Genomic DNA, 26,947 nt, shown 5'->3' with positions numbered 1-26,947 from the left:
TGAATCTGTGTACGTGACGGAGAGCAAGATATTGATTTGTGCTGATTTTTATAATACATAGAATTAATGGTGCCATAACATAAAGTATGTCCAAACCCATAATTTTCTGAGCTGAATAAGCCATGTCCCTCTATCTGTCTCTCTGTCCATGTAAACCGCTTTATCAAACTACAATATTTAAAAAATTCAGATAATTCGATATTACTTTTGAATCCAAGGACGAATCCTATTGATGTTGGTTGATATCAGTCCCTTATTTCACCTAGTCTCCTTCCAACCTGTAATGATTATGCTAAATATAATAATTTTGCAAAAAAAGGAGTTATTTAGCTTTAAAGTCGCATATATTTGACATGCTTATAACTGGTGTAGGGTATCATGGTCACGACTATACATTCTTACTTATTTGGATCTAATTTTCTTTTGTCTTTCATTACTCAACTATTGTATAGTGAACATTTTTTTACTCTAACAAAAATATCTACTTCTACTGCCATAACGCCATCTCAGATATTGCTACAAAGTGTATAATATTTATAGGTACCCTAATGTACGCATCTATATATCCATGATTTGATACAAGAAATTACCTGAACATTTATTCTATTCAAAATGACATGATGGCATTCATTGGCATGTTGTTCGTTTGCTGTGTAGTTATGTTATGTTGAAAATTTCTTGAATTTTGTGGAAGAGAAATGAAAACACATCTCAAGGACGTTGTTGCGTCTGTTGTCAAACCCCATATAAGATATTATTGAACTTTTTTTATTTTCAGTTTTTATTTTTAATTTTTTTATGCGATAATAAAAACAACTTGAGTCACGTTCAATTTTCTATGCATTGCAATGCAAAAGACGACGACAACAACAAACAACAAGAGCCAAAACTTACTTGAAATTTCGAACAGCATTTCTAACAACATTTGTTGCATGCATGTCTGGCATGTTGTCTGCAGCCCATTACCATCAGCAAACATGTAGCGAATTACAGGCACAAGTTTATGTGAGTGTGCAACATTCAAATAAAATAACTTACCCAAACATGAGCACACTTCTCGGCGGGAAAATGTTGAGGCAGTGTGCCCATTTTAAAGGCCTTTTACTTTTCAAACAGGTCGATCAATAAAATTACTGTATAATGATCTCAAAATTGGGTTTCACCAGGAAAAACAAAAATATGATCTTAAAAAGTGTTTTAAGCACATTAAATAAGTAGTAAAAACTAACAATAAACTCATAAAATTTAAAAAAAAAATATGCTATAAAATAATATTTTATTTTTTTTAACATTGAACAACTGAAAAATGCTGGAAATGTAATGAAGTAATCAATATTTGATGTCTTTTTTCATTCCACAATTGTAGTTAAACATGATCCCGTTTTACGTTCAGATAATCTTTGAATAACATGAATCCACATTTGGTCCCAAATTTCAACTGACAAAACTTGACACATTGAATTTATAGAGTAAATATGCTATTAAAGTCAAACCAAGATAATTATGCGTTTATGGGTAAAGTATGCAAAAATATGTTCTAGCAAATCGATGCCAAAATTCTTGAATTATTCTGAAATGTGTAAATATACATAAGACATAAATGTACTATGAAAACATACATATGCACAGACGCGGATCCAAGGGGTGGGAAAAATGAAATTTTGGGAAATTCCGATACTCCATACAACAGCCAGCTATAAAAATCCGGAATAAGACCGTATCGGATTATAAAAATTCATTTGTAGTTCCAAACTATTTTTTTTTTATTCAGAAATTTATTCTTTGTATGTATGTATACTCGTCTTATAAGGCCATTAAAGTTAAATCCTTGTATTTTTTCCACTGGATTTAAGAAACACATACATAAACCCGAAATACCATTTGAGCGAATAATAGCAATTGCAATAACAATATCGCCAGTAGACATAATACCATATGTAAGTATGTATCTACACACTCTCAGATACAATAATCCATTCAAAAGATGTAAGAAAATTATTACAACAGTACAAAACGAGTCTCAGTAATGTCTCATATTTCGTATTTTAGCGGATTTTTTTAGGATTTTCTTTCATTGCAATATTTCTTTTTGTTTCTTACCCAAAATAGAGCGCATAGATAGTTTGTCATTCATTTTGTGACAAATATTAGTATTTCCTTTAGATCCATTATATATTATTTAAACCACATTATAATGTGGTTTAAATAAGAAATCTTATAGAGGTGTAAACTTTTAGGTTATAATGCCAATGAATATATATTTGCCACTCACTACCTTTTATATAAATACGATACAAGAATTATTATTTGTCGGTTCTATAGGGGTATTTAAAATTCGCTGTAACCAATAACCTTAAGCATTTAATTGTTTTTTTTTTAGGAAAAAATTCATAGCGCAAAAAAAACGACGATTTTTGAATAATTGTATTTTCTAACAATAACTAGTTTTTTACGCTAATTCTAATGATCATACACTCAGAAAAAATATGAACACACTAGAAGAAATAAAAACATTTCATGAAAAAATATCTATACAAAATTCTTACAATTAACCATTAATAACATCATTTACTAATGAAAAAAAAAAAACATATAGTGCTCTCTACGATATGCAAATGGGGCCACCTCCCGAAATTAACTTTAAATACACAGCCCATGCTTTAGAGTTAAGAATATAAAATTCTTTATTCCTCTATGTAAAAGTGTGTGCACAAAATTTAAAATATTGTACGTCTGCCACTTGTTGGAGTGCACTTTATTCAAGGGCTGTTGCAACAATAAAAAAGTATTGTAATCAACAGTTTGTTGTTTTAATGTAAGAACTGTATAGTCGGTCATAGTCAAAATAAAATATGTACATAAAAAATTTTGTTTATTTTAAAAGAAAATTTAAATTGATTAAATGTTTTTTTAAGTTTCTGTTTTGCATGTTCAATATTATCGAAAACTACCACATAAATAAATTCGCATTTAATAAGGAACGTGTAATTTTAATGTCATTAGTTTTGCTACAATATTACAGAAAATTTTCAAAGTACTGTTTAAAAAACGAAACAGTACTATAAAATACTTCTTATGGATTATAGCCCAATCAAAAATTGTATGTTCTATGCTCAATATTATAGAAAAATCAAAAAGTATAATTTTTGAATGAAATTGTTCTGAAAAGTTCCTTTTAGTAGATTCTCATTCACTCAGATTTTTAAGAAGTACAAAAATCTCCTTCTGTAAATTCTGTTCGATTCCCCACTATAAAAAATCCAAAATGAACCATATCAAGAATGAAAAAGTTCCAATTTCATATTCAAATTTATGTTTCTAGAATCTAAATTAAACATTTATTTGAGTAAAAGAGCATTATTATATAAGGACCGTTATGTTTAATAATCATTTGTCATAAAATCATTTACAAAAAGTAATATTTCAATAACGAAAAGTATTAAAGTAGATCATGTAAAGTAAAATAAAAAGTGGACCGATATTGCCAATTTTCAATACCAAACAAACCTTATTTGCTTTCAACAAATAGAGAGAAAATAAGGCTTAACAATATTTGTTCTTTATACATCATGATACATAAAAGATATATACAAATATAAATATTTAGAAGCAATAATTATTTTAAGATCCTCACAAACATCGTTACAAACATAGTGAACAAATAGAAAGTAGTGTCAATCTCTCATTATTTTTTTAAATTCTCTATCTGACATGCTTAAGGATTTTGAAGTTTTCGTTAAATTAGTGATACCATATATAATTTAAGTTTTCCCATTATATAATGAAATTTCTATATACATATGCTTTGAAGTTTATGTAAAAAATTTATAAAAATAATTTTAATTCAGTTTGAAAATATTATTAAAATTGTTCTTTTGAAATAAAATCATATTTACCTCCTCATTTTATAAAACGAAAGCTTCGTTCACGTAAAAAATTTGTATGAAGAGTACTAGGAAATTTTTGAAAATTTTAATTTTTTCCATACAATTTTTTTTTTGAACGTTTGTCGTTTCGTTTTATAAAATGAGGCCCTAATATCAAAATCTTATAAAACTAATTTTTAAAATAAATTAGAGAATAAATATTTTGGGATCCAAGTTTCAAAAAGCACACCATTAAGTGTAACTAAATCTACCAATTTTATAATTTAATCAAAATTGGCTCAAACTTTAATAATAAAAAATTCCCAAAGAATGCAATATCAAAATGGGAGCCTAGAAATAAGTATTTATATAGACAAGCCAATAAACAGCAAACTACTTATGTTTTACAAAAAAGTAAAAAAAAATAAGTACGATTTTTACCCTTTAAACGTCCGAATTTTTTAGTAATACCAAACGTATATTCGTAATTTTTCAATAAGGTACGTATGTGATCTAAATTTTATTTCTATGTTCACCGGTTAAAATGGTACATAAGGTTCAAATGAATATAAGTTTGGTACTTTTGAAAAATTCGGACGTTTAAGGGGTAAAAATCTTACTTATTTTTTGTACTTTTTTGTAAAACATTGTTTTTTATTTATTGGCTTGTCTATATAAATATTTATTTCTAGGCATTATTGTAATGCTAATAGCTATAGTTGACATTGTCCAGTGCACTAACTCTAACATATTGAAAATTTTTATACCTGAAATTATAGCAAAATGGTGATTTAATTTTTTGCCCTTCAATAATATTAAAACATAATCATGGACTTCCTTGTAACTTAAACAAATTATATTATAATTTCTTATGTTAAAGCTTTTAAATTATTTTTTTTTAATAAATAAAAAATTAAGATTAAATTTTGAAAAATAAAAAATATATTTTTGAAAAAACTAGAGCGAAAAACATTAAAATATGAACTTAAAAAATAAAATTTGCTCTAAAAACTCGAAAATATGCCTTAAATATGCTACAAAAGTCAAATCATGATATATTATAATCTTATGTGTAAAATATGCAAAAATGGTCTGAAACATGTATATATGTATTATCCAAAGTCCATACGACGCACCACAAAAAACATGCATTTGCATATTTTGGGTTTTCTGAATAATTTTAAGGAAAAAAACAGTGAAAAAATCCTTTGTACAATTTTTTGCTAGGACCAATAGGTGAAATTATACTCATTTCAATAAAACCCTTTATGACCAAAATGTCCAACTTTAAGTACAGCTGTGTCTGGCCTACTTTCTTATAGTACAACCTTGGTGCAAATTTCATTCAAATCGACTTTTAAGTTGGGTCACTCGAGACGAAATGACCCATATATAGATTATTACCTACACATACTATAAGAGGATAGTCAATTATTGAACGATTCTCACGATAAAATCAATATTTATTAAAAATGTCGAATGATAGATAGTTTTTTTACAAGAGGTTCTATATCGGAGCACGATTGTATAGAACTAATAAAAATGAAAATAATTCAGCAATTGTGCATCGAAACGCTTAGGTTATATTAAGGTGGTATTAAGCGACATGTATTTTACATATGTACTGTTGGTACTTTTTTTAATCCAAAAATTGTTATTTAACATATTTTTTTTTAATTTTTTCTATCACACCTGCCGATGTTTTTTTCAGTGACATAACCTATAGATGTCATCAAAGCTGTCTTTTTAATGTATAAAAATTGTTAAAGTTATAAATTAGTTTATTAAAAATTAAATTTTATTTAAAAAATATTTCACACGAATATAGAACACGCTCTAATCAAAAAAATTACATATGTATGTATGTATGTATGTATGTATGTATGTATGTATGTATGTATGTATGTATGTATGTATGTATGAATTTACACGTGTATTTCACATATGCAATTTTTCATAATTATCAGTCTTTTGCAGATGAAAATTTTGACAGTACACATGTAAAATACATGTCGTCTAATACCACCTTTATCGAGTTTATGTTTTGAGTTTGGACTTCTTGGGTTTGACAGGGGCGGGGCAAGGAATCTCCAAATTATGACACTTAGCGTATGTTAAATTTTTTTTAAAAATAAATATTAAAATTTAAAAAACGGATTTTCGTGCCTTAACGTACTTATTAGTCAGTTACACTATTACACAAGAAATATGATCTGTCAAAATTTTGTGTAGAAAATTACGGATGAAATCGTCTAAACGCAATATGTAATGAAACCAAACCATAACAGGTCGCATTAGATCAGTTTTATACGAATCGTGTAAACACAAAAAATATAAATCATACGACGTTTATTCGCTTTTTATACTTTGTCATTCCATGTGTAACACCAAGAAATATTCATCTGAGACCCAACAAAGTATATATATTCTTGGTCCTTATGAAATTCTGAATCGATTTAGCTATGTCCGTCTGTCTTCCTAAAACACGCTCACGTTAAAACTAAGCCAAGGAGATCAACCAAAGCAGTTTGGTATTGAAAATGAGCAAAATCGGTTCACACCGGGAAAAGTTATGAATCAAAGTTTAAAACATTTACACATTCTGATGTAATTTTCTCAAATATGTAAGATAATTCCATAAAAATCACCATTCGTTTCTACACAAGAGCTTAATTTCTGCGGAAAATCGCCAGAATCGGTCCAAATTTCATATACCTCCCATAGGTTAGGTTAGGTATTCAGGCTGCAAAGACGCACACTTGGGTCCTGTTGGTCCCTTTGTGATACCTGTAAAGATAATAAAATATAAAAGAAAGAGGGTAGAGGATTGTCAATAGAATTTATTCAGAGGAATTTTTTTTTAAATGGGTCCATAATTGGTCATAGCTCCCATACAAGGTCCCCTCCCGAAAATCACTTAAACGCACATAACTCATTACTAAATTAAGATATCGATATAAAATTTGGTACAAGTATTGATCATTATACAGAAATATTACAATGAAAGTTTTTTTTGAATCGGTCCATAATTGGTCATAGCTCCCATACAATGTCCCCTCCTGAAAATCACTTAAACGCACATAACTCATTACTAAATTAAGATATCCATATAAAATTTGGTACAAGTAATTCATCAGCGATATAGTTGCCAGTCAAATCCCCGTGTCCCCGTACCCATTTGAGCACGATTATTGAATGTCTCGCCATCCTGTTTAAGGATGCCCGGCATTCCTGGAACAGGAACACATTCCCGAAAAATGGGTTTTTTGTTAATAACTTCCGTCACAATGCCGATATCTTTACAAATTAAAATCGTTTGTCAATAGAATTCATTCAGAAGAAAAATTTTTTGGATGGGTCCATAATTGGTCATAACTTCCATACAAGGTCCCCTCCCGGAAATGACCTTAACGCGCGTAACTAATTATTAAATTAAGATCTCCATATAAAATTATTATTTTTTTTCCTATCGGTCCATAATTGATCATAGCTCCCATACAAGGTCCCTTTTGGAAAAACACTTAAAGCAAAAAATTTTTGGCATAAATACTATTTTTATATACATAAATATTATTTCAAAAAATTTTCACAATCAGTTCATTTTTGGTCATAGCTCCCATACAAGGTTTCCTCCCGAAAATCAGAAAAAACGCACATAACTCATAACCAAATATTGATATCCATACATTTAGCAAAAATATTGCTCTTATATACATATTTGGTCAAAGCTCTAATACTTAGATTCACAATATTTATTACCAAATAATGATATAGATACAGAATTGGACATAGCTTCCATACATAGTCCTTTTACGAAAATCACTTAAAAGCACATTACTCATTACCAAATATAGCTATTGATACAAAATTTGGCACAAAAATTAGTTTTGTATACAAAAATTATATTTCAAGATTTTCTCACGATTGGTTCATAACATGGGTATGGTCGGTCTCATACAAGGTTCCTTTCAGAAAATTACTTAACCACACATTACTTGTTACAAAATTACGATACAAAATTTGACTGAAGTATAGATTTTATGTACAGAATATTTTACAATCGGTCTATAATTGGTCATATCTCCCATACTAGGTCCAGCCCCCAAAAACGCTACAATCGTATTTAAGTAATTTCATTTTCAGTTTGTGTAGAACAAAATTATAAATGTATTTTGAAAATCCATAAATCTTTTAAACAAGTGCGTACATGCAAATTACTTAATATTGCTAAGCGCTATAAAAATGTAAATGTTCAATAAATCTTGGAATTGTAATAGATTTAAATCTTGCGATTTTTCTATTTAAGACATGAGAAAATTAATTTCTACAAATACTTGATAAATTAGAAATGTATTAATATAAAAGTAGCTGGTGGAGGGTATTTAAGATTCGGCCCAGCCAAATATAGCACTCTAACTTGTTTGTTATACGGATGGAATTGCATTTTACTTTTCAATTCGACTTTACGTACGTAAAGTGTGATCGTGTATAGTGCCCTTTATAAATATAATTTATCGTTTAAAACTAATGTTATCAACTTATTTCGTTATTTTCAGTTATAAACCCAATCGATTGTTTTGGATATTAATAAAAATGAAATACATCCGAAAAGATTTAAATTCAAATAAAATAATTTACAAAAAATATGCCAAAAATTACAGTCACAACATGAATATTTTAACTTTTTTAAAATCCAACTACAAGTACAAACGAAGAAGCATACGATGCAACATTAGTAACATAAAACAGCGTCAATGGTATTTGCCATATCTTCAGCAAAAACATAAAAATAAAAATCAAAAACACAAACACAAACTTCCGGCGCAGGAAGAAGCGATGACGAATGATAAACAAATTACAAATAGAATTCCCTTTTATGAAAACATAAAACTTGATAAAATTCTAAGAATATTATTTTTAATTATGCAACAAGCAAAACCAACAAACAATAACAACAGCAGCAGCAGCTACTATAGCAAAAGTAAAAGCGACAAAAGCTGGCTGGTAGCACAACTTGTTGCAAAGATAAAAACGAGTAGAAATGCCAACAAATCGCTGGCCAATGTAAATGTGAATGGAGAGAATGAAGATGAAGATGGTATCAGTGTAAACCATCGTGCCTATAAAGATGCTAATAAAGACACCGACGTCAATGTTGACATCAGCAATATTGCCGATGAAATGAGTCATCAACAACACAATTATGACAAAGTGTCAACAATCACATCAACACCAATAAAGTGCCAAAGACGAAAGCATCACCAGTTGAAAGCGACAAAATCAGCACCATCATCAAAATCGCATTCGCCATCGTCATTTTTATTAACAACGACACGAACGGCCACGATGACGCTGGATACGTTATTATTAACATCATCATCTATAGCAAATTATGAAACCTGCCAATGTTCAGTCATATTACGTCATTATGTCCGCGACAAACCATCGATCCACCATCATCAGTATCACCACAAAAGCAAACACACTCTACATCACCACCAGCCACATCATATAAAATCATTGACAAGCACTAGAGTGCTAAATATCAATAATAGCAACATCAACAATAGTGGCGTTACCACACCTAGTGCAACTGGTACGGGAACGAGTATCTATCATTCGGTCGATCAATATGTCAATTCAACCTGGATTCGCAGTTACACTTTGTCTTGTTTGCTTTTGACGTTATTTATCGCCTTCACCATCAGTGTACGCGGTACGACAGGTGAGGAACATCCATACTAAAGATTTTTCACAATAAATATCATACCCTCAGAGAGAACTATACAATATTAAATATAAATATATGTTTGCATGTGTGTGCTTTTTTGCATCAATAATAATTATATTATTTAGATATAATGGGTGTTTTTTTATTTAGCATTTTATTTTGGAAAGTTTTAATATATTCCAAATCAGAAATTTTATACAAATAGAAATTCCTAAAATTTAAAAACAAAATGTGCAATAAAAATGCTGTTTCTAAACTTTAAAGAACAAATCTTTATCCGGACATGTTAAAACTACATTCATGCATTAATCTATATCTTCCTTTCGAAGCACTTTTAAAAGAAAGTACGAAAGAAAATAAAAAACTGAAAATGTATTATAAAATTATATACATACTTATGTAATTTCCTAAGTAATTCATATTTTACAATTTTTTTTATTGTAATGAATGTTTTGAATTTTTATAATCAATTTGACATCTACAGTTTTCAGTTTTCAAATCGGCCCTAACCATTCCGCATATAGTATAAAAGAGTTCGTCGAAAAAGTATAACAGTTTTTCTGCAGCGTTAAAAATGTTTCCGCTGTAAATGTTCTAAAATTTTCAATATTTACTTTAACAAAATTTTGAAATGTTTAATACACTGATGGAATTAAAAAAAAACACTGTTTAATACACAACATTTTATGTTAACAAACCAAAGATAGAGGATGCGGTTAAACCTTTTTCCAATTTTAGTACCTAAACGTGTAAAATATTCTGTAAAAAATTCATGTAAATTTTATTGTGAAAATAGATTTGCGCAAGCACTAGTTTAGAAGAGCCAATAAAACGGGTGTAGCCAACATCAAACTCCATTAGTGCTGAGAAAGAGAAATACTCACTTTCCTAAATCATTCTCATCATATGTTAAGGAAAATCGGACATAATTTAACAATGGTCATGGCCGACTAAAAAATGTGGATTATTTTTAATAACAAAGCATTTAATTTGCGTTTTACCTTAATTCCAGAATATTTGTACTTATTCTTGACAAAATATTTACAAAGGGACTCCTAAGGGGTAAGGAATAATATATAATATATAAATTAATTCTATACAAAAACAAAGTCGGGCAAGGCCGACCATATGAAACCCTACACCACACAGTATGTTAAAAATGTGGATTATTTCTTTAAAAGTAAAGCATTTGATTTGTTTTTTTAAATTTAGTCCGGAATAGTTTTATTTATTGTTGACAAAAAGAGGTTTTCTTCAAGCGGACTCCTTATAAATGTTAGTAGAGGAATTTACATCTACTTCAAAGTTATTTATTTAGAATTTAATAGTATTATTAGTGTTTATAAGTGAATTTTGACCTTCAAGTCATTTTCTAAAGAGGAGTTTATATGGGCCCGATCATTAAAAAATCGGTAGTGTCATTTAAACTTCTATAAAACTAAGTTCCACCGACTTTTGTTGACTTAATATAACTGAGCCGACTTGTTTACTTTAAGCTGGGTGTAGGACCAATGTTTTTGGTTTTAGGGTATAATTATCTATGTAGAATTTAATCGTGTTATTTGTATTTTAATTTTCTGAAAAGTATTTTGTATGGGTGCTAGGGTCAAATGACGCCCAATCATTACAAAAATCGACAGTTTCATTTAGATTTCAATAGAACTAAGTTTTGCCGATTTTTGTTGACATACTAGAAAATTTAACATAATAATTGTATGGGAACTAGACGGAATTATGGACTGAATTTAACCATTTTCAATAGCGCCCTTGGGTCTAAAAAATAATACGTACCAAATTTCAGCAACAACACACAGACATACAGATGGACGGACGGACTGAAAGTTACTCTACCCCATGTCAAATCATTCCAAGGAAAGGCCGATTATACGTTTGATCATCACCAGTTTACAGTCTATCATTATTTGATGTTACAATCATACCCACACTTCTCGGATAAACAGCAGCTGCCTAATACTTAAAACTATGCATTTTATGTACATCACTATTTAAATAATATTATTTATATTGTCGTTTTAAATACATCTCTAATGTATGTGTATTGTAATACATATAATTGATGCATAAATACTCATAGTTATGCATAAATCATGACTATAGTCAAATGAATATTTTCAGATCAAAGAGCAATTTTACTTCTAATATACAATTTGATTAATGTTTACTTTGATGCTGAAATAAGTATTTGCGAAAGAGATTATTTGTTAAATAAATTTTTAACTCAGAGTAACCCAATAAACATTTAAAATTTAAACAAGTTTACATTAAATATAATATTTTTGATAAATGTTCCAGTGCTTAAATTACCATCAGAGACACTAATAAAATAGCGCACAGCAGTCCAGGTGGAAGATTAGGTTATTTCTTCGGATTCGATATAACATATATCATTCATTCAAGCTACCTACCTAAATATTATATTTTACTTTCATGTTTGTTTTTTTTTTTTTTTTTGGGGTATAGTTTTCATTCCCTTCGAATACAAAACTCTTACTTGTATTAAGCGTTTGTAACGCCCACACACATTGATTCTACAGCTTAAAGTCCCAATCACTTTCTAAGTTGACAATAACATTTTTTAGCCAATGACTATTTTAAATTCATCTCAGACACTTTTTAATATGAAACAAATTTACTGTAACTCGAAATCAACTGATAATATGGTCATATGCCAGATATTAGAATAACGTAAAGACGTATTTTTTAGAATATTTTCCCAGGGAAACTAACATTGAAAAGTGATGGGCTTAAAAGCTATGAAAACCTCTTTTCAATACTTCTTTATTAGCATTTTAACTCTTTATTTTAACACGGTAATGTCATTGGAGTCAAGTACTTACCACGCTCGCTTACAAATAAGGTGTAAGTTATTTTGTTTTTTTAATAATAAAAAGATCCAGTTAGAATACGAATCAGGGACTTGGATTTTTTAATCAAAAGTTCTAGCGCACCACTACTTAGCTACTTTTAGAGCGTCAAATAATGAATTTTCTATTGCTTCTATTGAATCGACCACAGAACAACATTTTAAAAACGTTATCCTAGAATGAACTAATACATACATATGATCAATTAAAATATGTCTGGCTTACAATTAAGCCCATCTTCTACCTTTATAATTAACTAAGTATTTTTATGCGTAAATTTATATTTATATAAAACTATGTGACTTTTTATATGTATTATTTGTGTTTATTGATAAAACCAAAATTAAAATTAAACAAACATTATTTTCAGCTGGAGCCTGTTGGCAGACGGTGCTAGACAATGGTAAATGCAACGAAATATTTTCGTTAAATATTAGCAAAAGTGAATGTTGTGGCGCCAATCAAGAGTTCGCCTACACTGAACGCGAACCAACAAATGTTGAGTATTTTTTTGCGACAGCAATTGGAGGCGGCATGGAATGTTCACCATGCTTAGGTAGCTAAACTAAAAACAAACAAAAAATAATAATTACTTAATTTCGATTTCTTGAAATCAAAATTATAAAAGTACACAGGTTCTTGTAATAAATTGGTTGAAAGCTTAAAATTAAACAAGATAATTACATGAAAATCATTAACTCCAAGTGGTTTCTTTGATTCATACTCTTGATCCTTTTTTTCAGAAAGTTGTAGAAATGTTAAGTGTGGACCGAATAAGAAATGCGTTAAAAGAAAAGGTAGACCGAAGTGTATCTGTGCCCCAGAATGTGGAGCAGCAAGAAGAAAACGTAAGCAAAAAGACCACTTAATGCTACAGGAACAAGCGCAGCAACAACATCACACTTTACAATTGGTTAACAGTCATGTTCATAACGACAATGATGCTGATGATGGTGATGATGGTGGCTATTTTCAATCCTCGTATGACTTTAAAATTAAGATAGAAAAATCACAACAATCACGCGATACACGTAGTTTAAGTAGTGAAATTACAAATGTTAATTTAGGCTTAGGAAATGGCAAAGATGCGATGATTAGCAGCAGTGGCGTATCGTCATCAATGGAACGACATCACTGCAAAGAACACAATCAAAACCAAAGAAAATTAATACACATACATCATTCACATGGACAACAGAACCAACCACATCAACCAAATCATAAAAACCAGGAGCCAAAAGGCAGTCGAAGACTTTTGATAACCGCCAATGTTGAACATACGGAAAAGCCCACCACTAGACGATTACAAATCTTTAGTAATGTAAGAACAACACATGCCAGACGTCATAATAATAACAACAACAATCGTAACAAACATAGTCAACACGAGGACACTGATCCCTCAGACTTTAATGAAGAAGAAGACGAAGATTATAACTATAACGATGCGGAAGACGAAGGCAAAGAAGCCAAAAAGAAAAATAATAACAGCAACATTAACTTCGACAATGGTAACAACAACGGTCACGGCAGCAACAAGAACATCCGCAACGATGAATCAACAAGATTTTTAAACCAGTCTCCGTCTAGACATCAGCTTAAAACTAATACAAAACCAAACAATAACAACAGAAACAGGAACACCAACAACAAAAACAACAACAGCAGCAGCAATAAAAACAAAAATAAAAACTATCATGATTTACAAACAACCAAAATACAGCAACATTCTAGTAACAACAATACCCGCGTTAGACATTCTAAACAGAATGGACGTCATGCAGAGAATACTCCACATCATCGTCATCATAATCATCACAATCACCACCACCGCCAGCAGCAACAACAACATCATCCCAATAACCAGCAGCAAAATCAGAATCATGGTAGACATAAACACAAGAACAGCAACAAACAACACCATAAACAACAGTCCATTGTATTGAAAAAGCCAAAGAATAATAAGGATTACAACATCACAGACAACATCCCCAGCAGCACCACCAATAATATTGGCTTTGATATAACTACAAATAAAGAAAACTCTGCATCTAATGCATTTACGGATACAACTGTAACTGATGTTTATGCGTCTTCTACTCAGCACCAGCCGGGAATAGTTAAACCGTCAACAACAGCAACATCTTTAAATATATCATCACTATCAGCAGCACTTGCAACAACAACAGCAGCATTTAGTTCAAACCAAAAGCAAACACAATCACAGCTGTTGTTTTCTTCCTTTCCTTCGACCACTCCTGTAAATTCCACAATGTCTGCAGATGATGGTGCAGCTGCCGACGATCATTATCATAGTCGCTTACCAAATCACGGAAGTAAAATAGCTGCGTCATCCTTATTATCATCATCATTGCCATCACCATCGCCATCGTCTTCATCACATTTACAAACGTCTGCAGTTTCTGCACGTTCCTCATCCGAATCGTCAGTTGTAACAATGTCTGCTAAAGGCGAAGGTGTTTTGCGTCATGATCATAACCATCGTATTGAAATACCAATGAAAACAGCATCCAACAATAATAACAACAACAATGACAATAAAATTTTAACGTTGCAGTCGAATTTGCATAATAATCAACAACTGCAGCAGCATCAGCAAGACACACATCCACTTTTGCAAGCACAACAACATCAACAACGTCAACATTACCAGACTCCTTTGTTTGATGGCATATCTGAGCAATTTGATTTGATTGCATTTCCAAATAAACAACAAAAACAAACAGTAACGGTAGGTTAGTTTTATTAGCAAAAAAATGTATATGTAGACACAATATTTTTTTTATTAAAACTCATAGTAAATTGTGGTAAATTGAATGTTGCAAAAAGTTTAAATCATAAATACTTAGAACCCGGTCTTTGCAAGGTCATGTGTATGAAGTTATTCATACTATATATATTAAGGACATTTTTCCTAATAACAAAAGAGCTAAAAATTTTACCCTCATATTAATAAATGCTTAATGAAGTTATTGATGGTTTATTGTAGGAATTTTGTATGGAAAATTTTATGTTACAATAATTTTGCTCACAATGTTAAACCTATACGGATTTCCGGATTTACGGATAGTCCGACTTTCTTTCGACTATCTTTAGAAAAATCAATACCCAATTCTAAACATTTTGAATTTTACAGTATGTATGTTGTTCAATAACTAAAAGTTCTTAACAATATAAACACCCATTGAAACATATATAAGATATGAGGCGGCGCTTATAGCCAAACGGCTTTTTACTTTAGACGAACTGGCCAAAAACGGTTATAGGACACGTCATCAATGTATACTGGACACATTGGAAGGTTTTACACATTCATCGGATGTGCCTGGTCGCATACCAGACACAGAATATATCGGAAACTTTGAAACGCTTATCCCAGATAGAATGTCTTGGTCAAGCGGAACATTGGAGCAAATACCAGTAGGAATCCTTTGCTACACGGATGGCTCTAAATTAGGGGACAAAGTGGGCCTGGGGTTCTACATTGAAGACCCAGAAACAGAAATATACCACCGTTTATCTAATTATAACAAAAGCCTCCAGGCAGAAGTACGAGCAATACCGGAATGTGTAAATTGGGTTAGTATAAATATGGCGCCCACAGGGCTTAATATATTTACCGACAGCCAAAAGGCAATTAGGGCGATATCAGATGATAGAATTAAATCTAAGACCGTATTGGATTGTAAGAAAGCTTTAACTGAATACTCTTCCAGAGGTAAGGTTTACATCATATGGGTACCAGGCCACTCGAGAGTAGTCGGCAACGAAAGGGCGAATGTAATAGCTTTAAAGGGAAGGGAGCTCGATGTAGTTAACCTGACAAACGCAAAACCATTCGACGCAACAAAAGCTGAATTAAAAATATGGATGAGAGAGTCTCATAAGGCCTCTTTGAAAAAAGAAACGGAGGATAGAACCACAAAGATTCTATGGGGTGACCCTGATGAGAGCAAGACGAGAAATCTCCTCAAAATGAGCAAGTCTGAGGTTAGTATGATGGTACTTATTCTGAGTGGACACACAGGATTACGTGCACATCTATACAAAATTGGACGTTCGGATTCAGACGAATGTAGAGCATGTGGAGAGGACAGTGAAACTCTGGAGCACTTCTTTGCCACTGTCAGGCATTCGTCGAAGTTAGATCCAAGTATCTTGGATCTTAACTGACTGATTGGAAGATTCTTAGGAATTACGTCCAGAAAACTGAGTTTCTAAACATGGAAAAATAATGCATTCAATGAACATTTTTTTCATGAATTGGAGCGCACAACAAAAACAAATCAATAATAAAAAATTATGACATACTACGATACAACCGTACAAAACCGATTGTGAATTGGAAAAATATTTTATTAAAGAATTTGTAATTTTTAAATGATATTTGAAAGGTTGAATTTTTTATACCCTACACCACTGATGTATGTAGAGCTTTGAAATATTGGTTCTATACTCACTAGGGTATTCAAACGATTAATCGTTTATCGGTTAATCGATCAATTTTGAACGATTAATCGCTCGAATAAATGAATATTTCCAAATTTCAAATAACGAATAAACCGAATAATTTATATCAACCGGTTAAGAAAAACTCAATTTTTAACAAATTTTATTGTTAATATCTTATGCAAAATTATATATTTTTATAATAAATTTACTTTCTGTATTAATTTCCTAATTACTTTTCTATATTGAAGAATATTTATTGGATGATTTTTATAACAATATTTCAGAAACATTGTATGTAATAAGTTGTTCTGGATGGGTTTAGAATGGGTTCATTCAGAAACATTTTAGATTTCTGAAAATAAATTTTGAAAATAATGATATCGCTTTTACTTCTACATCCAGTTTGAGGAATAGTGTTGTGTTTCTAAAGTATTTCTAATAAGTTTTTAAGCAATACATCGTTATACACAAGTTCATTAGAACGTATGCATAAATTTAATAAACTTAATTTCTTTATATAGAAGACTATTTCACATGAAAATATTTTCTAATATTTTCATTTTATAGTATTGAATTTAAAGAAGTAAAAAATTATAATTTTGTTTGTTATAGTAAAAAAGAAATAATATTATTAAAAAAACATCCACTTGCTTTTTATTCGATTAACCGAATAATTTTGAATTATCCGATTATTAACCGACCAACTTAAATCCCCAAAAAAAGTAAAATTTACTCCATTAAAGTCCTAAAAAAGAAGAAGTGAGGATTTTAACACAGGCTACTTCAGAGGTCAACCTCAAGAAGTAATTTTTATGTTGGTTTTTTTGAAGTTATTCGGATGTGAAATTGTATTATTATAGAATACAATTAATTTTACTTATATAATATTAACATAAAATTCATAAAACAGAGCCCAAAAATATTTTTTTATCTCACACAAAAGTAAGAACAAAACTATATTTATCTTAGAAAAATAAAATTATTTTCCACTAATTGCTACTTTTGAATCAGTGATAAATGTTATTCTTTTGGAAGTACTTCGATTTATTTTTACTGGGATCTCTTCAAAAATTAGCAAAACTTAGTATTGTGCAAGTTTGAAAGTTACTTGCGATTTTCCGATTTTTTGTAATAATCGGACTTCATTTGACCCTAGCCCCCATACAAAGTACCCTTTAGGAAGTGATTCAAAAATCAATAATAAAATAAAAGGATTAAGGGCAAAAAACAACTTAATGGCTTTATTATTCAAAAAATTTATATTTTTTAAATTATATCTAGCGACCACCAAATCGAAAACCGGGGATCTATGTATGTATGTATGTATGTATGTATGTATGTATGTATGTATGTATGTATGTATGTATGTATGTATGTATGTATATTTGTATGTATGTATGTAAACAGAGGAAAAAATAAATATACACGCCTGTTACCAAATTTTTCAATAACATCAGTTGTAAAGTATATACATGTTTTGAAGAAATAAGAGTGCTTTCTACAGTTCTTTTCCATTCAAATTAGATTTTCTATTTTTAATTTACCATATCTTTATAATGTTTTTATTTTTAAAGAATGGAGATAATGTGAAACCTCTAAACCCAGTGTGTGGAACTGACGGTCGCACCTACAACACTGAATGTCAATTAAGGAAACGGGCCTGTAGAACCGACAACCCTAACTTACAAATTGCATATCGTGGTCACTGTAGAAGTAAGTAAATATCCATTTTAAATATCCTGTATTAAATACTGTAAAATTTGAAATTTAAAAAACAGTATAATTATTTATTATATGAAAAATATTAACTGATAAAAATGACTAAATTCTCACTTAAATTATACCGGAAAATTCTTTGGAAAGCAGCAATATTACAATATTACAAAATGTTCTTAACCTTTTGTTTTTAAAAATAGTTGGAAGAAATAATTTGTATTTTTATGCATACAATTATTTAATTGTATATGTTTGCATATTTTCTTCCTGATTTGTAGATGTTATATTCATCTATCAGTAGTTTACATTTATTACTAATTCTTAGATGAATCTTAACGATGAAAATTATTTAATAATACAGGAAGTAAAAAATTCAGTGGTTAAGAAAAAAATAAAAGAATAAAAATAAAACAATTTCATCGTATCTCAACTTTCAATGTTATATGGAAAATTTCTAACGACAGTGTGTAATAGCTGTTATTGAAAACTTGTTAGATTAATGAACAACTCAATGGTCTCTTCTTGGATGCTCATTGGCAATGTGTTGTGCCAGCGTTGTAACGCTTGGCTGTGCTTGATTGCATTGGAATCTTTTCTACAAATACGTTATGACCAAATGAATACTAACAAGCTAGTAAACTATTTAGAAGACAGCATGCTTTTTTATCTAAAAATTGCATGGTGGACGCGTGCCATAAATGTGGCTACAACCACTCTACAATGAAAATATGACAGAACAACATACATATCTACAAAGTACGTACATATGTATATTAGACCGACTCACTTTGTATTGAAAGCAAAAACGTGTTTTTGTTACCCCTCTTAAAATTTGCCTTGCTTTGTTTTCTGATGATTCACGAAATATTTTAAGTCTAGCAATGATCGTTCGTGAGCTGGACCAAATTAAAAATAGGCATTATTTATCCAATATGGGGTATCGTTTGAAAGGGGTTTTAAAGCCGCCAATGATGTTTTAAACATAATTGTCATGTTCCAAAATATTTAAAATTGTTAGGTTTTACACTAATAAAAATACATAGGAAGTTAAAGAAGTATACAAAGAAGTTCTTGAGTAAGTTGTTTTGGTGTTCTACTCAAAAATGTGCAAACAAAATGACAAAGCAGAAAAGAAAGTACTTCTATTTCAGATTTAAGAATGTCATTACTCGAGTAAGTTGTTTTGGTGTTCTACTCAAAAATGCGCAATTAAAATGACAAAGCAGAAAAGAAAGTACTTCTATTTCATATTAAAGAATGTCATTACTCGAGTACTTCAAAGTTATGCAGACGGCAAGTAAATAGTCATTGAAAAGTAAGTGGTTATGGAAGCACAGACTATTACCTAGTTTTTGCAGGGTTGTTTAAGAAATACTGTAAAATTAAAAAAAAAAAAAATAACTGAAAGGGTACTTTTTTGTGAACGATCATCGAACGGCCATCCATAGACTAGAAATATTTTGGGAACCATTATAAAACATTTGGGTAAAATATTGAATTTAACATTAAAAATCTATATGATATTTTCTTGAAAACTGCCCAGCTCACGAATGGACAACACTTAACCGAAAATATTGCGCATAACATCATATTACATAACAGCGAATATTTTAAGGGGGGCAATCAAGCATCATTTTTTGTGAGTCGAACTAATTTATATACATACATATATGCATTTAAATGTTATTAAAATACCACTGTTGCCAAAATTTACCATATATAAGTTTTCAAGTGAAAATATTTACATAAAAAATAGTAATTGAAAAGGAGTCTAACCCCCATATAGATATTGATGGTGTATTGTAGGAATTTTGTATGGAAAATGTGCGTAATAAACCTTGTAGCTTGTACAATTTTTCGAATTAGCTCTAATTCTTCCGTTCAATCTCTAAAAAAACTTATACATATGTACATATTTAAATACCAAGAAAGTAGGGAAACTCTGTCCGTTGGAATCTCTAAATATTAGAGTAATTTTTTCACTTTCTGATATCTAACTAATGGAGTCTTGTTACTATGCAATTCTAAAATTCAAAACGAACAAATTTATTTTTTTTTATATTAGAAATATTATTGCAATTTACTTGTTGTCACAGATGGCGCCAAGTTGCTACATGCCACTGCAATATTCAATGATAAATTTGATTGTTTATTGGTTACAATAATTTCATTCATGATTAGTGACAATAACAACAAGAACCGCAACAAATATTACATCTAAGTATCACTGAACATAGATTTTGTGGCCAATACTTAAAATTAATATTAAATATGAATTCGAAAAAGTTTAAATCCAAATTATGAAAAATTCAGTTTAATTTAATATTAATTAAAACACAGTTCCCAAATATGTATAGTGTACACTATACACTTTCAGATCCCATAACGGATTTTATAAATAAATATGTCTTCTCTCTTTTAAAAGAGGTCAAATATAGTTTCACTTGTCTATAAGTATTCCAATCGGCTCAGAATCATTTTCTGAGTTGATTTAGCTATGCCAGTCCTAATGTCCTTCCGTCCTTGTAAACCTTGTAATAAAACTACAGCAATTTTGAAGATAATTGAATGAAATTTGGTACATGATATTCTATTGGCCCAGGGACGAAGCCTATTGAAAATAGTTAAGATCGGTCCATTACGTCACCTAGCCACCATACAACTGCACCCGACAAATAGGGCTTTTAATTTCATAATTATGTTTAATATACTCGTATCTCGACAAAAAGCTGCAAAACCAAGTTCTATACTAGCCTTGATAACCCTCATGAAGTTAATAATTATAGGGCCTCATTTGACCCTAGCCCCTATAAAAAGCCCCCATCAAAATTTTACTTAAATAACCACAGTTTTATTAAACAATAAATGACTTTAGTATATCTAGGGCAAGGTACAATTCAACTTAGGCTATTAGTGCATATATGTGACATCTCTGTATATAAAAAAAATATTTTTGCCAAATTTTGTATTTATATCTTAATTTAGTAATGTGAGATTAAGTGATTTTCTAAAGGGGACCTTGTATGAGAGATACGACGAACTATGAACCGATCAGAAATCAATTTTACAGTAACATTTATATCGAAGTACTTTACATATGTACAAAGAAGTAATATACGTATGTTTATAAGTTATAATTGGATGTCATTATTTGCTAATGAGTGATTTTCTGAATTATGGACCGATCCACATTTTTTTCTCTATATGAAAAGCACAAACTTTTACTTGCTAGAAAAAAGGTTATTAAATTAAACAAATTATTACATATAAACCGGATTCGTGATTCTGAGCCCTTTGTTAAGGACTTCAAAGTTATAAAGAAGTATATTTTTAAATAATATTATATTGGTAAATATTTCTTTTATTAATTATACTCTTCATCTTCGTGAAAAGGGTATATATAAGTATACTACCAACATATTTAAATAATATTTTACAGTCTTCCATTTGACGTTAAAATACAACATAATTTCACAATTAGTAGTTGATCCGAGAGAAAAGGCTATTTTCGCTAGAAACATGAAATTCTGTATATAGAGTCAGTATTAAGTGAGAATTTGTGAGATTTTCGCTAGAAACATGAAATTCAGCATATAGGGTCAATATTAAACTTTTTGGTAATTTTTATGTTCTTCAAAAGGGACTTTTTTAATTTTCTATAATAATGAACCTAGAAACATGAAATTACTATATAGCGACTAAATTAGAAGTTGATCCGAGAGAAAAGGCTATTTTCGCTAGAAACATGAAATTCTGTATATAGAGTCAGTATTAAGTGAGAATTTGTGAGATTTTCGCTAGAAACATGAAAATCAGCATTTTTATGTTCTTCAAAAGGGACTTTTTTAATTTTCTATAATAATGAACCTAGAAACATGAAATTAATATATAGCGCCTAAATTAGAAGTTGATCCGAGAGAAAATGCTATTTTCGCTAGAAACATGAAATTCTGTATATAGAGTCAGTATTAAGTGAGAACCTATCTATAAAAGCGAACTTTTATTTTTAAACTTTCTTTAAGGATATTAGGTACGTAAAATTTGTCCTTAAGATTCGAGATTTTTTTATATTTTTGAACTATTGCAATTAATATATCACAGCATTTTTTTTGCTTATTACCTATATATTTTTTTTGTGTTTTGTGTTTGCAGCAACATGTAACGGTGTAAAATGTTTAAATGGATTAATATGTGTTGAGGACCAGTATTCAATGCCACATTGTATAGCATGTAAAATAGAATGCCCACAAGATGATTATGAGAATGATGCCGTTGATGCAACAAAAGCCGTTTGTGGCGCCGACGGTAAAACCTACAAGAGCGCATGTGATATAAATCGTATGATTTGTAAAATTGGGCGCTCTATTGGTGTAGCATATCCTGGTCCATGTCGAGGTAAGTTACATATAAATGATAATAATTATGAAACCTATGTACAAAGAACATAAACCAAAGAAAATATATATAAGTATATTCTGAATTAGTTTAAGATATAAATACGCTCTGTATGTAATTTGAGACAACATCAAACCATGTTTAACCATCGAAACCTATCAAAATAACTTTATTTTGGTAGAACTTAACTTTAGGCGAACTGACCAAAGGCGTTTGTAGGACTATATACCAACTTCAGACGTGCTTAATCATATACTAGTCAAAGAATTTGTAGTGAACTTTGAAACACTGATCAGAGTCAAACGAGACATTAGTACAAATACCCTAAAATTTTGGACGTTGGAAGTTTTGTCTATGCTATACAAACACACATTTTCTATATAAATATAAAAAATTATTTATATTCTGTTGTTTTTGCCATTTTTGTTAGTTTTTCCTTACATTATTTTTCTCACAAAATTTGTTTGCGACGTCATTAAATAATTACAAAGTTGCAGAAAATTGCTTGTTTTGCAACATATTATTGCCGGTGTCAATGTCAGTGCGGTTACAACAACGTCGAATACGATTACAAATGCAAAAATATCCCAACAAACACTACGATTAATGTTGTTATCTCTTAAAATTGTTAAAACCATTTTTCTATTTTTCAGTTTCAAGGGAATATGTTATATGGATATCAATTAATTATATACTTTAGCATTAGCGAATTCATTTAATCGAAACCCCTGACATAAGATTGGAAATTTTTTGCAATGAAGTTGAAAGCACTCATAGATACAAGACTGTACAAATACATATAAAATAGTCCACATTTCAAAATTTAATTCTCGTCAATTTTTGAGTCATCATCATTATACAACTAATTCCAGTTCTAAATGTGTAATTAAATATTTCTATGCTTACATTAATTGTTTACTGGGATGTACATACATATGTATATGCTGAGGCAAATGTGTGTTCTTCCACATGTAATTGATGCTGTCAGTAATCATTGATTAAGATTTTTTTAAACTGCACCTCTAATAATACGAGTGCAAGATCATGCTTTTGTTTTTCTTGAACTGCTAAAGAGAGAATCCTTATAATTATAACTACATTTACATACATACAAGAATAAATATATATGTATATATATTGGAATATGTATCATGTTATTTCATTGAAAACAGTTCAACCGCTACACAGAAATACTATCTATTTGCTGTGCTCGCACAGAAATTGTTCTGGTTGTTGTTTTTGTTGTTATTTTATTGCATTACATTAAATAATAGAGAAACAATAATCATGGTTAACCATTCTTGTAAGACAAATTGTTTTCATATAATCTTTTGAGATATAATAAGTATTTACATACATATAAGTAAATTGTAAAAACATGTATTAATTGTGGTATTTCATTTGATAAATTATAGTAGAAAATAATAAAATGTACGTCTTAAACAAATAAAACTAAATGATACAATTAATATTCATCATTGAATAATTAGGTTTAATTTTGATATTCCTTTTGTTACAAAAGAAATTCTGTAGTTAGAAGCAAAAACGGACTAAGTCGAAAAAAATATTTTTTTAAGAGTACATAAAAATGTCAATATATCAAATTAGGGTCCACAAAGTAAAAAACTGTGGAAACCATTTTTTACATACAAATCATAATAACCACATAATTTCAATGGGCTCTATTAAGAGGCTAAGGGCCTATACATAAATAGAGGGAAAATACGTCTTTAAATTATACAAGCCTGGTACCAAATTTACATCAAAATGTTTTTAATTTTTCAATAATACCCGTTGTACGAAAACACTATGTTGCAACAATTCTTTGATGAAATATAAATTTTATATACATCCGTTATCTAAATAATAGTAAGCTCACTATTCACAACAGATTGAATCAATTTCGGTACTTTTCTACCGCTTTCCATATATGTACCTGAATCATAAATCCACGTTGTAAATGGTTTCATGTCATTTCGCATACTATATTTGAAAAACTTTTCGATGCTCAAATGCATTGTATAGTTTAAAAGTATTCAAGATAACATACAAGGTTTTTATTTACGAGCCTACGAAATTCAAATTCCATCGACGATGTTTTGAACTCCTTCTGAGATTAGTGGAAACGCCTCCGAAGTATAACTACATACCTATTTGTTAAGGCTTATAACCTACTCCACAATAGTAGGGAGGCTATTATGCGTTTTTGCTAATGTTTGTAACACCCAAAAAGATTGGTTCTATACTTACGAATCGGCTCTGTATTTATGTCCATGTAAAGCTTGTGAGAACGCTACAGGTTGCAATTTTCAAGATAATTTGATAAAAATGGGCACATGCACTTCAAAGACAAACGTTATTGAAATTGATTGAAATCTGTCCATTATTCTAGCCCCCATACGATCGCCCTACATAGGGCTTTTCATGGATGCATTGAGGAATCCTTTGGTATCATGCATTGTGGAATCTTTTGGTATCAAAAAACTCACTTTGTACCAAAATAGAGTTCCCACTTTTTGAATATAGAGTATGATACATTTTTGACTGGCAAAATAATATTGTTTTTACTGTAACTTATACGTAAATCCCTAATCATAAACAAACTGAATATTATGTTCATTTATATACAATTTATGATTTACAATGCACCATTGTTATGGTTATGTATAGTATTGTATGTTTCGTTTATAGATACATTGTCATCATTGGAGATTGAATTTCTACAACAAATCAACAGAAACAACGTTAGCATAGATATCTGTACAACTATAAAAAATGAAAAGTAGCAACGACGTCAATATAGTTTATTGCCTATTTGGGTATGTTCAACTTACAATTTCTACTGCCAGTTTCTCCCTCATATTGCATGATCTATCTGTCATTCATACCTCCAGTTATGCAGCCAACAGTGAATGGGAGCATCTAGTGATTTGAATTCTGATTGAGATGATGATTGAAATTTAATCAATGTTCGATGACATGTGTAAACATCCGTTATATACAGTAGAACAAAAACCTTAAAATTTAACCATGACACTACAATGAAAATAATTAATGCCTTTTTACAAAAAAAAAATCGTAACTACTTTTTTCGTAGTATTTACGAAAGTTTCATGTATAATTCAAAATATTTTGTTCCACTAAGAACGGATCTTGCAATAAAAAATATTTTATTATATTTCTAAAAAGACTTTTGTAGAAGCTAGGGTCAAATAATTCCCGAGTACTCTTGATTTTAAAAGAAAATCTCATATTTGTTCTATGTTAGGATTAATATTTTCAAGTGAATCTAGCAAAGATCAGCCCAAATCACAACTTAAATTGAATTTATTAATCTACAGAAGCCCACTGTACTACGCATATTACGTGGCACTATGTGGTTAACAATAACAACAGAAAACAATACGAAAAACATCTCCTCAATGTTTCCAATTAATTACATCATATTGAATTGCATGTTGTTTCTTCTTCACCTATTGTCATGTAAGAGTTTATATGCAAATCAAAAAAAGTAAGAGAAGTTTGCGAACATGGAAAAAATCAATCAACCACAGGAATGCTACCTGACAATAAAAGCAAAAAAATAGAATCCAATCTCTTACAAATCAATTATAAATACCATTTGAATGACTTCAGCCACACAATGTTTTTTTTCGAATAGTTATTTAAGAAATTTGAAATGATTTCAAATCAAATTAGTAATTGACCTATATTAAAGTAATGTGTATGTTGCCAATAGTTAGTGCGTTAAGTAAGGATCATGGCAGAACTAGACAGGCGTCTGCATCACTACAAATATACAAAAACAACAATAACTTACAGTCAAAAGTTACATATAAAAAGTAAACAAATCACATTGAATCCGTGTCTCAAAAAACTTT

The 26,947-nt window shown here is 30.0% G+C and overlaps 1 protein-coding gene across 2 annotated transcripts in view; it reads left to right on the top strand.

Moving 5' to 3' along the window:
* Positions 1-26,947, top strand: part of LOC111675243 (putative uncharacterized protein DDB_G0277255) — a 54,827-nt gene that overhangs the window by 13,621 nt on the left and 14,259 nt on the right. The window contains exons 2-6 of one of the 2 annotated variants that reach the window (XM_023435974.2): positions 8,423-9,591; positions 12,853-13,038; positions 13,226-15,234; positions 18,530-18,668; positions 22,824-23,066. In XM_023435974.2, the coding sequence (XP_023291742.2) occupies positions 8,460-9,591; positions 12,853-13,038; positions 13,226-15,234; positions 18,530-18,668; positions 22,824-23,066 (3,709 nt within the window). In that variant the 5' untranslated portion in view covers positions 8,423-8,459. Of the gene's footprint in view, positions 1-8,422; positions 9,592-12,852; positions 13,039-13,225; positions 15,239-18,529; positions 18,669-22,823; positions 23,067-26,947 lie in introns of those variants that run through there. The other variant, XM_046954938.1, reaches the window with a different exon arrangement.

This window comes from Lucilia cuprina, chromosome 6 (genome assembly GCF_022045245.1).
Source record: "Lucilia cuprina isolate Lc7/37 chromosome 6, ASM2204524v1, whole genome shotgun sequence".
NCBI classification, from domain to species: Eukaryota; Metazoa; Arthropoda; class Insecta; order Diptera; family Calliphoridae; genus Lucilia; species Lucilia cuprina.
The sequence above is the reverse complement of the archived record's forward strand: the minus strand, read 5'-3'. Positions and strand labels throughout refer to the sequence as shown.